This window comes from Heliconius melpomene, chromosome 9, assembly GCF_056956725.1.
Source record: "Heliconius melpomene rosina isolate 202511_hmr_F chromosome 9, ASM5695672v1, whole genome shotgun sequence".
NCBI classification, from domain to species: Eukaryota; Metazoa; Arthropoda; class Insecta; order Lepidoptera; family Nymphalidae; genus Heliconius; species Heliconius melpomene.
In genome coordinates this window covers 8558088-8570924 of record NC_140397.1, presented here as the reverse complement: position 1 = coordinate 8570924, position 12837 = coordinate 8558088, and the positions used below count along the sequence as shown (strand labels likewise).

At 34.1% G+C, this 12837-nt stretch overlaps 2 protein-coding genes across 7 annotated transcripts in view; one reads left to right on the top strand and one right to left on the bottom strand.

The window, feature by feature from the left end:
- The window catches only part of Pus1 (Pseudouridine synthase 1), a 31084-nt gene extending 21661 nt beyond the window's left edge, over positions 1-9423 (bottom strand). For 2 of the 6 annotated variants that reach the window (XM_085189972.1, XM_085189974.1), the window contains exons 1-2: positions 9299-9423; positions 8779-9028 (exon numbers count right to left, since the gene is read on the bottom strand). In XM_085189972.1, the coding sequence (XP_085046098.1) occupies positions 8779-9002 (224 nt within the window). In that variant the 5' untranslated portion in view covers positions 9003-9028; positions 9299-9423. Of the gene's footprint in view, positions 1-8778; positions 9029-9217 lie in introns of all 6 variants that reach the window. The other 4 variants (XM_085189969.1, XM_085189971.1, XM_085189970.1 and 1 more) reach the window with 3 other exon arrangements.
- Positions 9424-9963: 540 nt separating this feature from the next.
- Teh1 (tipE homolog 1 phospholipid transfer protein) lies at positions 9964-11208 on the top strand. The gene has a single exon (XM_085189959.1). It carries the CDS (start codon positions 10319-10321, stop codon positions 10997-10999), a length of 681 nt encoding a protein of 226 aa, XP_085046085.1. The 5' UTR covers positions 9964-10318; the 3' UTR covers positions 11000-11208.
- The last annotated feature ends 1629 nt before the right edge of the window (positions 11209-12837 follow it).

Here is a 12837-nt window from a genome sequence, read left to right as displayed (position 1 = left end):
CTCAATTTTACACGATAATGAAGCGTTCTTATTGGCGTATGTTCGTTTTATTAGGGATCAAAATATTCACGAAGAATTGCTATTTGCGAGAACTTTAACAGCCGATACTAAAGGCGTGTAGGGAGGGGAATTACACAATTATTAATATTATTTATAACGAACACGTGTCACCCACAAGTGTCGTCTCATTAGCATCGCCTCGATGCCATACCACACTGGCGAATCAATCACTGCGTGCTATAAATTTGAATGTACATGAATCTCTCCAATTAATCATTGAAGCAGTAAACCGAATCCGAAACAATGGGTTGAATGCGCGATTATTTACGCAGTAGTATGAAGAAAATGACGAAAACTTGCACCAATTATTTCCTCACACCAATGTACGCAGGCTGTCAAAAGGCTTACCCTTATGCCTAACAAGATTTTTTACACCATTTGAAACTGTTTTTGAGTTTGTCGATAGTAAAAATGGAAATTTAAAAGAAAATTTATTGATGAGAAAAACAAACATTGCTTATTTGACAGATTTATTTGCTAAAGTGATAGGTTAAATGACAGTTTAAATTTTATAACAACAAAGTCGATAATTTCAGTGTTTCTTGCCAGAATAAAACAGATGAAGCAGAACACTGCACGGTACGAATTTTCCCAGTTCTCCAATTGGTTCCAGGTAACCTACCAGCCGACGTTTCAATCTATGTCCGAAATTTGAATGCCGTCTATTCAGATTTTGAAAAGATTTAGAGGATATTTCGACGTTGGTAATACATGGATTATCAATCCATTTAGTGACATTGAAGTAACAGATGCTCATTACAACAGGAATTGATTGACATAAGCACTAACGAAGAACTTAAGGTAGAGTTTAGAAACAGATATCAACATTTATGGCTTCAAAAAGACATATCTGTTAGTTATCCCGTATTATGGAATACCGCGAGAAAGTTTTTAATTGCTTTTCCATCTTCATACCTAGTAGAAAGGGGTTTCAGCGCAGTTATAAATCTCATAACAAAAAAAAACAAACTGGACATAATTAACTGGGGAGATTTGAGATTAAACTAAATAAATTTTGATAATTTATTATTAAACCATCAGGTACACCCTTCCTTTAAATTAAATTAATAAATGTGTAAAACTGTGTTGTTGTTTTCTCTTTTTCACAGTATAGGTACTTCACTACTGTTAGAAATTTACGTATTTCAAGGGCAATAGTAGGGGGGTATTTAAATCTGAAAAACATGATAAGGGGTCTTCGATAGGAAATGTTTGGGAACCTCTGTACTAGAAAATCGAGGCAATTTGAATAATTCAGGAGATTTTCAAACAATCTCTTTGTCACAACACTATTTTTATTTTATCAAAAACTGACAACACAGTAAACATCAGTTGACTTCATCTAATTAAAAATATGTATATAAGTATTAGAAATATACGTATTATTATTATTTTTTTATATAATAAAGTGTAAATTTGTATAAAAGATATAAAATAATTAATTACTTACAAAAATGTCGGGATGTAATAGTAATTTGTGGCTATGTTCTGAAAAATATATTGCTAGCGGGTAAGCTATTTGCAATGTACGCAAACAGAAGATATATTGCCACCACTGTAAATTTAAAAAGCCATTTGAAGCGGAGCCATGACTTCTGTTCAAGGCTCAGTCGAAAGTACCAATGAAAATGGGACTGCTAGGAAGTTTGTTAATAAACGTCAGCATACGATGGTTGACTATGTAACCAAAACAAATTAGCCCCAATCGAAAAAGCTGATCAATTCAGATTTACTACACTTGTGTTTGGACTTGTTCCTTCCCTCTTCTATTGATGAGGAAAGGGCTTTCAAAACAATTTGCCAGTGCACTTTGTCGGTGCAGAGTATGAGCTACCTACCAGAATAATTCATTGATGCCTTATATTGAAATCATTGACCAAATCCGAGATCAAATACAAAAGGAAGTCAGCTCAATATGTTTAACTGTCAATTATTGGCCATCTTTAAAAACCGAAAGCTACATAGCTCTTCCAGGTCATTATTTAACAGATGCTCTTCAATTCAAACCAAAACTACAGTTTTAAGGATGTTATCAATGTCCCATACACCAAAAAATATTGCCGAAGAAATAACAGCACTGGCAGGCAAGTTTGGGATTAAGGATAAAGTTAACTTTATAATAACGGATAATACACCAAATATTGTTTAAGCAGTTAATGAATGCAGATTGAAATGCAGATTTTAGGGTGCAAAAATTTTAGGTGCTATATGCACATAACCATAAATTTGTTTGTTGAGAATGGTCTAACTTTAAAACAAATATAAAAAAAGCACACTTTCATCAGAGGTTGCAAAAATAATTTGGTTCAACAACGCAAAGAACTAAAACATTTAAGCCAAGCCATACATATGAGATGGTATTCAGGATATTTTAGGCTGAGAAGATTTGTTGACCTTGAAGAAGCTGGTTGTGCTATGTTCACTTTTACAGATAGAGAATTAATTACCTATAAATCACAACCAAAGATTGGACATTGCACTCACAATTGCATCAAATATTTAGACTTTTTGAGGAGTATAATATAAATATGTATAATTCTGTGGGGAAAAATTATTATGTATTGGGAAGTTCCTTAATAATAGTTACACAATAGACATTATGTGAAAATTTAATCTGTAAAACAGATTTAGGATGGGTGTACCAGTCCCAAATCATGTAACATGTTCAATTGAATTAAATAAAAAAGGTAAGCATTCTTTAAATATTCATTTGTTTTGTTATTTTGCCTAGATAGAAATAATGTTAAAATGAAGCAATTTTAAAGGTTTGTACTGGGATGTCATTGTTGACCAAGTGGTTTGCAAATGGTGATCTACAATAATATCTTTCTTTTATATTTTTTTTCATAGGGATGATTTTGTTTGACACTTCAATGCATTTAAATATCATTAAAATGGTTATTTGCAATGTACACCAGTAGTTGACGACCAGTTTACTATTGGTACACAGTTATAAGAAAAATGTTTCTAAGAATGACCAAATTAGAGTTTAAACTTTTTTAAACCTGGACAAAAATGGTTTAATGGGTTCCTAAAAAGACACCCGGAAGTGACACAGCAATATGCTGAATCTTTAAGCTCAGTGCAAAGCTGAGTAACAAAAGATAGTATAAGAACTCTGAATTAATAATAAATAAGGATTATTTGATAAGTCTTATATGTAGAGCACCAGCAGTCAAGATTTGTTAATGCACTTTAAAAGGGTCCCTAAAGCCTATACTTGAGTTGCAAGACATTGCCTTGAGCTCAAGATTATAAGTATTCAAAAAGATTAAATCAAATTAAATCAGCTTCATGCTGTATCCCGACACAGCAGGGTAGTCAGACACAGAGGTATTTCTGCCAAATTCTGGAGGAATTGTGTTGAGTGGCAGAACTCAATCACACAAAACGACACCAGAGCAAAGGAATGAAAATAAAAAATTGTCGGGTAGGTCGACAAGAGTACAACTAATTCGTGTTACGTTTTATATTTTTCGTTTAAATTTAATTATATTAACAGTTTTTACATGTATTTGCTATAAAATTAATCAGTCAAGCCTACATTACCTGGTTTACATATTTTCCTTACATTTACTGTGCAAAATAAGAAGTTATCACAAGATGGATATCCACAGTCAACTTTCTAAAAACATGGACGACATCGTGGCACTGTTTCAAGCACGTATGGATAACTTTGACAAGGTACTATCACAAACACAAAACAAAAGTCCAATCCAGAATTCTCAGAAAGTCTTTGGTGATCTGGCTACATTGTCTTCTGATTATACCAAATTCAAAGACTTCGTTTGCAAGACGTTGTCTATGTTGCGTCAGCAAATTCAGCTCCTCACAGAAGGCTACGATATGCAAGAAGCATGCTCCCGAAGGAACATTTTACTATTTCATGGATTGCCCGAGACTGCAGATGAACGCCCAGAAGCTGTAGTGTTGAATGTGCTTCATGATCAATTAAAATTATCAAATATAGACACTTCTATGATTGATATATCACATCGCCTGGGTACGATAAAGAGTAAGCCCAGGCCCATACTGGTCCGCTTTTCTAATTTAAAGTCAAGAAATTTAGTTTGGAATACCAAAACTTCCCTTAAAGGTTCCAGTGTGACAATGTCAGAATTCTTGACAAGACCAAGACAAGAAATCTTTAGTGCAGCTAGAAAGCATTTTGGCATTAAGAATTGCTGGACGGCTGATGGAGTGGTTATGGTGATTCTGCCTGACAAAAGTAGCAGAAAGGTGGTAACAGTACAGGAACTTCAGATCCTTATCAGCAATCATCCCCAGCCAATTAGTTCCAAAGATCCAAAGCCTTCCAGGGTTCGTCGTGGTGTTAAAAACGTTAAATAGTGTGCTTAATACTATATTTTCCTATATAGCTATAGTTTCTAAACCTTGTATTTGTGTTAAATTTATCTTATATACTTCTTTAATACTCAAATCTCGTTGGCGGCTTACGAACGACTTTTCCATATCTTGTTTTATTAAAATCTTTTCACTTAATACATTTTATAAACGCACCACTACAAAGTGTATACATTTGTTTTGTACAATCACACGCGAGTAACCTTTGTAATTGCTTTGTAACTACTAACTTGCATTGTATTATAGTCGCGCCGCTGACGTCACACTGTTAGCTAGTTCGGATAGTCGTAGTTCGGTGGATGTGATGATATGTGTATGAATAATCGAAATATATATATTTATATGTATGTATGTATGTGTATATGTATTTATATATGTGTATTGTGTGTATATATATTTTGATAAGGAATGGTATAGGTTTTAATTGTGTTTTACCTTTATTGTTCTATTACACAAGGTACAAAAAAAGATAATATATTTATATTGCTTGTAATAATATATCATTGTACTGTACCAAACTTATTAAGTTACGCTTATTGTTGTTTACATTGTGTAAACAATAATGTGATTTTTAGTGTTGTTAATATTGTAATTTAGCATCCTCTCTTCCGAACTGCCAGTGAATGTGGGTTTGATTATATTAAAGTTTTTTTTTTTTTTATATATAATTATTGGTGTTACTGTAAACAGTAGCCGATATTAATATATTAGAAATATTTATTATTTATATTGTTGATTTATTCTAATTATATATTTTTATCGTTTTATATTTGTTCTTATATCATTTTATTATTGCTGTAAGTATATACATATACATATATAAAGTTCATAAATTATGTCAGATATTGATGAAGCCTTAACGGATAATTATCTTACATGTTCCTCGTCTGAAAGTTTTCATAGTGTATCAACTGATGGTAGTGATTTGGGAGTTAGTGATTTTTCTTTGGATTGTAAACTTCAATCAGTATTCAATGTGAGCTCTTGCTTGAATCTGGTGCACATCAATGCTCAAAGCATACCAGCGCACTACACCGACCTTCTTGTGTCGTTTAATAATGTACCCGTCGACTGTATCTTGGTCTCAGAGTCATGGCTTAAACCTTCTCTCCCTTCTTCTCTTTATTCCATTTCAAACTTTAATCTCATTAGAAATGATCGTATTAATAAAAGAGGCGGTGGTATCTGTATTTACCTTAAAACTGATATTACTTATAAGATCTTACAACATTCTCCCAACGAATACTCAGCCAATTTAGAATATCTCTTTCTTGAAATTAATTGCCGCCATACTAAAGTCCTTCTTGGTGTTGTTTATAGTCCCTCTATGAATATTAATTATTTCCATACTTTTGAAATAGTTCTTGAAAGCCTTGTCTCTTCTTATGAACACACAATCATTATGGGCGACTTGAACACTTGCCTTCTAAAACAAGACTCCAGAGCTAAAAGGTTACAATCTTTAATGACTTCTTTCAATCTCTCCATTCTTACCCTCTCTGAAACACATTTTCCTCCAAATTCTGACCCCTCTTTGATTGATGTCATTATGGCCTCCAAACCGGAGAACGTACGTGTACATGGTCAACTGACAGCCCCCTTCTCGTACCATGACCTCCTGTTTGTAAGTTACACTTTATCACTACCTAAGCGAAGAGGCAAAGTGTTAATGCGTCGTAACTATAAGCATATTGATCACGACTCGTTTGCTTCAGACGCTAGTTTAATGGATTGGTCTCATTTTTATTCATCTTCTGACATTGACGAAAAAGTTGACATTTTTAACAATAACTTATTATCTTTATTTAACGCTCATGCACCACTTAAACCAGTCCGTTTTAGACGCCCGCCTGCCCCTTGGCTAACTTCGTACGTAAAGATAATAATGAAGAAACGCGACAAAGCCAAGAGAAAGTGCAAGTGGCACCCGAGTCCAGAGAATGTTGCTATCTATAAAAAGCTGCGAAATCGGTGTAACAGGTTGTGTAGAGATGCAAAACGCCGGTATATAACTTCCTGCATTGATAATTTCTCTCCTTCTCAAACATGGAGATTCTTTGAGTCACTAGGCGTGGGTAAATCTCGTAACATTTCTTATCAGTCCATTGATTTGAATTCTCTAAATAGTTACTTTTCTACTTCCCCCGTGCGTATGGCCAAATCCAATAAAACTTTATGTCTTCGAAAACTGGCTCAGGCCACCCAGCCTAACTGTGATCCTTTTGCCTTCCATGAAGTGACAGTAGAAGAAGTTAGAAAGGGCATCGTATCTATTTCCTCTAAAGCTGTTGGAAGTGATAACTTAAGTCGTGACATGTTGCTGCTAGTGCTACATCTTGTAACTCCTATTATTACTCACATTCTAAACTTCTCATTCGAGTCAAAATCTTTCCCTACTGCCTGGAAAAGTGCACATGTACTCCCGTTACCTAAACAATCTAATCCTATTCATTTTTCACACTTTCGTCCTATTTCCATCCTTCCTGTCCTTTCGAAGTTCCTTGAGAAATCAGCTTTTCAACAGCTTTCTAACTATCTTTTCCAAAACAATCTTTTAAATACATTCCAGTCCGGCTTCCGCCCATCACACAGTACATGTTCAGCGTTAATTAAAGTTACTGATGATATTCGTTTCGCGATGGATAATAAAAAATTAACTATACTTATTTTACTCGACTTTAGTAACGCGTTTAATTCTGTGGATTTTGATGTGTTACTTGGTATCCTTTCCACACTTAACATCTCTCCGGCTGCCACTGAATGGTTTCGTTCTTATCTTCGGGGTCGCAAGCAAAGAATTTACACCGGAGAGCTTTGCTCTGACTGGGCTGATTTGGTAACTGGTGTACCTCAAGGCGGCGTACTCTCTCCTCTGCTCTTTTCCATTTTTATAAATGAAATTACCAAAATCCTATCTTGTCAATACCATCTTTACGCTGACGATTTACAGCTATATAGACACGCCACTCTTGAAGACTTAAACACTGCAATTCTGAACATTAACACTGATCTCGCTCATATTAGCGAGTGGGCGACTTTGTTTGGCCTTCTTATTAACCCCTCCAAATCTCAAGCTCTAATAATTGGCAGTAGGCAATTACGTGCCAGAGTAGAGTTTAGCACCTTGCCTTGCATTAAACTAAACGAGACTATAATACCGTTGTCTGATTCAGCAAGAAATTTGGGTCTCATAATTGATAGACAGTTATCGTGGTCTCTGAACATTAATGTAATCAGTAAACGCATACATTATTCTCTGCACTCTCTTAAACGCCTTCAAAATTTTTTACCCATTCGCACTAAAATCATTCTTGCTCAATCTCTTCTTCTGCCACTGCTAGATTACGCTGACGTTTGTTATCCTGATGCTAACGAAGAGGCTCTCGACAAACTTGACCGCCTTCAGAATATGTGTATCCGTTTTATCTTCGGCTTACGCAAATTTGACCACGTGTCTGATTTCCGTCGACAACTGAATTGGCTTCCTGTGCGTTTACGTCGTAACCTGCACATTCTCACTATGCTTTTTAACATTTTAAAGTCATCCTCTCCTTCTTACTTAAGGGAGCGTTTTCAATTGACACTTCCAAGTGAAAGACCTGTACGCTCATGTGTAACTCAAAGAAAGCTTGAGTACCCTATATGTAATACCTCTTTTTATGAAAAATCTTTCACAGTTCAAGCAGTGCGCTTATGGAACTCGCTACCTAACTCTGTACTGTCGGGCAATCCATCGCTAAATACTTTTAAAATCAAATTAAAACAACATTTTCTTAATCTCAATTAGAATCTTTAGTAGTCGCTTTGTCTTTTTCTTTATTAATTTTCTTTTCCTGTTTCATCTCTTTTGTGTCATTGTATATATTTATATGTTGTATGTGTGTATGTTTGTATAAGTATGTTTATTTATATAGGTATAGTAATATTTATTAATATTATGTATTATATATATTTATATATTATAATATAGTGTATTAATATTTGTATGTAGGTTTATTATTATTATTATTAACGTAATATTAAAATACCGCACCCGAATCATTTCTTTTGACATCTCCTACAATCAAGGGTTTCTGGTAGAGATCTCTATTAGAGATAAGTTATCCTTTGTACACATTTTTTCTATTGTTATAAGTTTTCTGTACTTTCTTTCTTGTGTGGTACATAAATAAATGAAAAAAAAAAAAAAAAAAAAAAAAAAAATATATATATTTTAAATAAATATTTCCTCGAGTGGGGTTCGAACCCACAACCAGTCGATTTTTTTAAATGATATTCTCAATAATTGCATTTTTCTTCACATAATTTAAATTCACAAGATATAGTAATCAATAAAATACTTGAATCTTTTACCTCTGCATGCCATAATAATCAACACCGCAATATCCAAGGAGCATCGCCATCTTTTTCCGTTTAATCCTTTCAAAAGGTTTGTCACAAATTTTCTTTTCATCACTCTCACCATTTTCCTTTTTATTATCTGGCTCCCATTGTCTTTTCAAACGTTTTTTATAACGTGTATAATTTTTACAGGCTAATATATCGCTTTTGTTTTGAACCGAGTCATTTACTTCCATTGCTGTAACCGTTCTGATTTGAATGCCTAAAATCATAATAAGACTATTGAAGTAAGTGTAAAGTTGATACCGTTTTATTTCCTAAAATACATAGTGGATTTTTTATTCTAATATCTACCGGGACAGAAGTACATTATCTGTTATGCCACCTAAAAAAACAAGTAAACATAACCAAAAAAAAAACTATTAAGCATGTGGATTCATTATTTTAGTACCTGATTTAAATATATTCGACGGTCGCGGTAGATTCTGCCTCAATGAACTAACTACTATTTGAAATAATCTAATAGACATACCCAAAAGTTATAGTTTAATAGAATTTAAATGAAGCAATGTATTTAGCATATCACTTGAAAAATCTTACATGCGCCATCTTGCATGATACTCCTTATAAATTATAAACGTCAATTTTCAAATTGTAATACAGATAATTAAGATCAACTGGCAGCAGATAATTAATGACAGATATATTTATATAAATAATTTAAATATTTTTATAAAGAGATAATTATTGAAATATTTTATTTGTTTGTATTGAAAAGAAGTAAAAATGTATATTCATTTTATTCGATAAACAGAGTTTGCTTATGCTTGCTTTTGATTGTAAAACCATCATACAGATCAAACTTTTCTAAAGAAATAACAATAAATTATAATATTTAAATTTTATATTGGAACGTAAGTGTTATAAAAAATAGATATTTATAAACCTTAGGCTAGCACACACACACAATATTATTCCCAATACAATATGATCAATAATACTGTTCAATATATGGCCCCGCACACGGCAATATTTTGGACAATAATTCTGCCTCCCCTTCAATATAGGCGTGGCAAAAAAAATATTTTTAGAAATCTACAATAATCTTGATAAACCGGCTGCACATAACTACAATATTATTGACAATACGTACTTTTTGACAATGTTATTGTACGTTGTGGCCAGGCTTACATTTAATAAAATAATCAGTTTTTTGTATTACGTTTTGTATGCTTATTAATATTAATAAAATAAAATTCATGTCTTATACGTATATGTTACTAAATATCTGTCCATTTTTAAGAGTAAGCATATATATTTATTTGTTTTTAAATGTCTGGTCTTCCTGAGGGGTTAATATCTATTAAATTGGGTAATTTTACATGAGGTAATAAGTAATGAAAAAATATGGAAACAAATCGAGAACCTAAATAAAGTAATAAAAACCACCTTTGCGCATGTTCAATTCTGGCGCATGCTCCAGAATGAAATACATTAATAGTATTTGGGGCAAGGATTTTAAATCAGCATGGGTTGACGCAGTAAAGGAAAAATGAGAGGTGGAAGCTCTGAACGCTTGGTCGTGCGGTCTTCGCGCCGAAGGGGCGAAACGCGCGCTAGACTTACAAGATATATAACTGTGATGCTAGCAGCCCTCCTTGGAGGAGGTGGATCAGCTCTTCTCTTCCTTGTTCCTCTTTACGCAGATCCTGCTTTGAGTGCACTAGCCGCTGATTTCGATCCTGTGCCTGCCGAGTGCGTAACAGAGAGACGTGATGATAGACTCGGCTTGGACAACTGTACGTGGGCATCATGTCGTGAAGGCTGCACTAGCGATGCGTACAAATGTATTCAGTTACACGTAAAATATAAGGCGCAGACAGAAGATTGGCGTCCTGCTGTCCTGTATGTGAATATAAAGGGATGTGGATATCCACCGTTGGTAAACTGTGAGAACTTTACATTAAGTTACGGGTATGTTGGCGCCAGATATCCTTGTTACTGGTCCAGGGCTGATACTGCTGTAGTTGTTCCAAGATGGTCTCGAGGAGAACAGGTTGCCACTGTTACCAGGACACTGGCCATCCCTCTGTTTTTATCTGGCTGTGCTGGTATAGGCTTGTGCGCTCTGCACTGCGAGTGTAGACCTCGGCGACGACGACGTCCTCCGCGCAGGCCTCCACGCCTCCCGACCCTAACCCTCGATGACACTGCGGTGTACCGACTTGCCTAGAGCTGACATATCCAAGATATTTACTTTTACGTAGTGCACCAATCTACCAAAGTTCCAAAAATATCAGATTTCTTATTAATTTTAGATTTTAATTACAAATACTATCGAGTTGGATTTCTCGTGCAGATACTTATATTTAAATATAATTATACTATATGGAGATTGTCTATATTAAGCAAGATGAAATAATAAATTATTATACATATAAATCGCCGTTTTATTTATGCTAATAATTCTAATAATTATATTTTTTAGGGGCTTATTTTTTCCGGAGTACGCAAACCCCCTCGTTTACGGGATACGGGTAGGTAGAAGGAATCTAATGTTAGAACACTCCGTATCCCGTGCAGAGCCCACTTTCTGATACATTGCACGTTGAGTGGTGGAACTCAATGGTGCATTTTATTTTGCTATCAAAACGAGAAAATGGATAAAATTCAGTCCCCGAGGTGGACCAATTTCACAATTGTCGCGGTTACAGCCACAGTTTTATAATATTTTATTTGTATATTTTTTATTGTTACTCTTTTCTTGAAATTGACATTTAATTTAAGATTTGAAATTGAGAGGTAAGTTTCAGAAGTGTGTGGGGCTGGGGTCAGAGTTACTTTGGGCACTTAGAATGTGTCATTTGTTGTACGCAACTCTTAGGTTTACCTAAATCCGTTCAGTAGTTATTGCATAAAACTGGAACATACATTCATACTAACATACTTTCACATTTACTTATAATATTAGTTGCATATCCAGAGTATTGTCAAAAAAATTGTAGGTACAATGAAAATCAACTTTCTTTGAAAGTTAAATTATAAGTCTCATTGTCAACAAGTTCATCTTGAATATTGAAAGTAGTCTCTTGTGATAACAAAACGGGGGAATGTAGCAGTTGACCTTAACACAATTTCTTTTGAAAACGAAATCGCTCTAACAAAAAGGTGACATTATGCAAAATTGAACCAAGCCATTTAAGAATTACAGTTTTTTTTTCTCGATTTTAACCTTTCTGCCTAAAAAATCAAAAAGCAGCTTCACCTGCTATATTATATAATACCATACCTAAGTGTACCGCTGTCGTCGATGTCGTTGTTGAGGAATCGTGTATTTCATTTCTTCGTTCTGGTAATAAGATACAGAGCAGCGTTGAGTTCCGCTACTCAACAAACAATGTCTTAAAAATTCGCCAGATGGTGGAGAATGAAAGTTTCTTAATGGGAAGTGGAGTGTGTTATCACTTTATGGTTATGGATTCGGTTGATTAAGGGGAATATAGTATCTTAACTAAGTATATGTTTCCTGTGCCTATCCTGCTTTATGCGGGAAAAAGCGTGAAGCAATTTGTTTAGCTATAAATCAATTATATAGCTATGAATCAATTTCAAACCTTTAAAAATTTTATCAAATTGTTAAATTACAAATAAAATTTTGTTAAGTACTATGCACGCACTTTACTATATTATATAGCTACTTATTTGTACATATTTTTTTTTTAACTTTTAACTTAAGAAATACCCTTCCCAAAAAATATTTCCCTTTCAAATATTTATTAGTAAGATAAATTCTTAAGTTGAGGCCTGTATTATAGTACTGTAGTGGAACTCAACATAACATTTTAACTACCCAACCCTCGGTTCAGAATAAATCAAATTTAATAATTTTACCGTATAAAATCTAAACTTAAAAGTCTTGCTTTAAATTCCGCCACCCGTTACGGAATGTCTCGAATTTGGGCTAAAAGGAAGAAACGGAACCTAATTTCACTTAAAAGTACTCTCTTACTTACTCTAGGGTGGAGACAAAAAAATGGATAAGTAATGCAGCCGGTATTCAACCAATATTTG

Coding starts and splice junctions, on each gene's coding strand:
- Teh1 (XM_085189959.1), top strand. CDS start 10,319: ATGAGAGGTGGAAGCTCTGAACGCTTGGTCGTGCGGTCTTCGCGCCGA.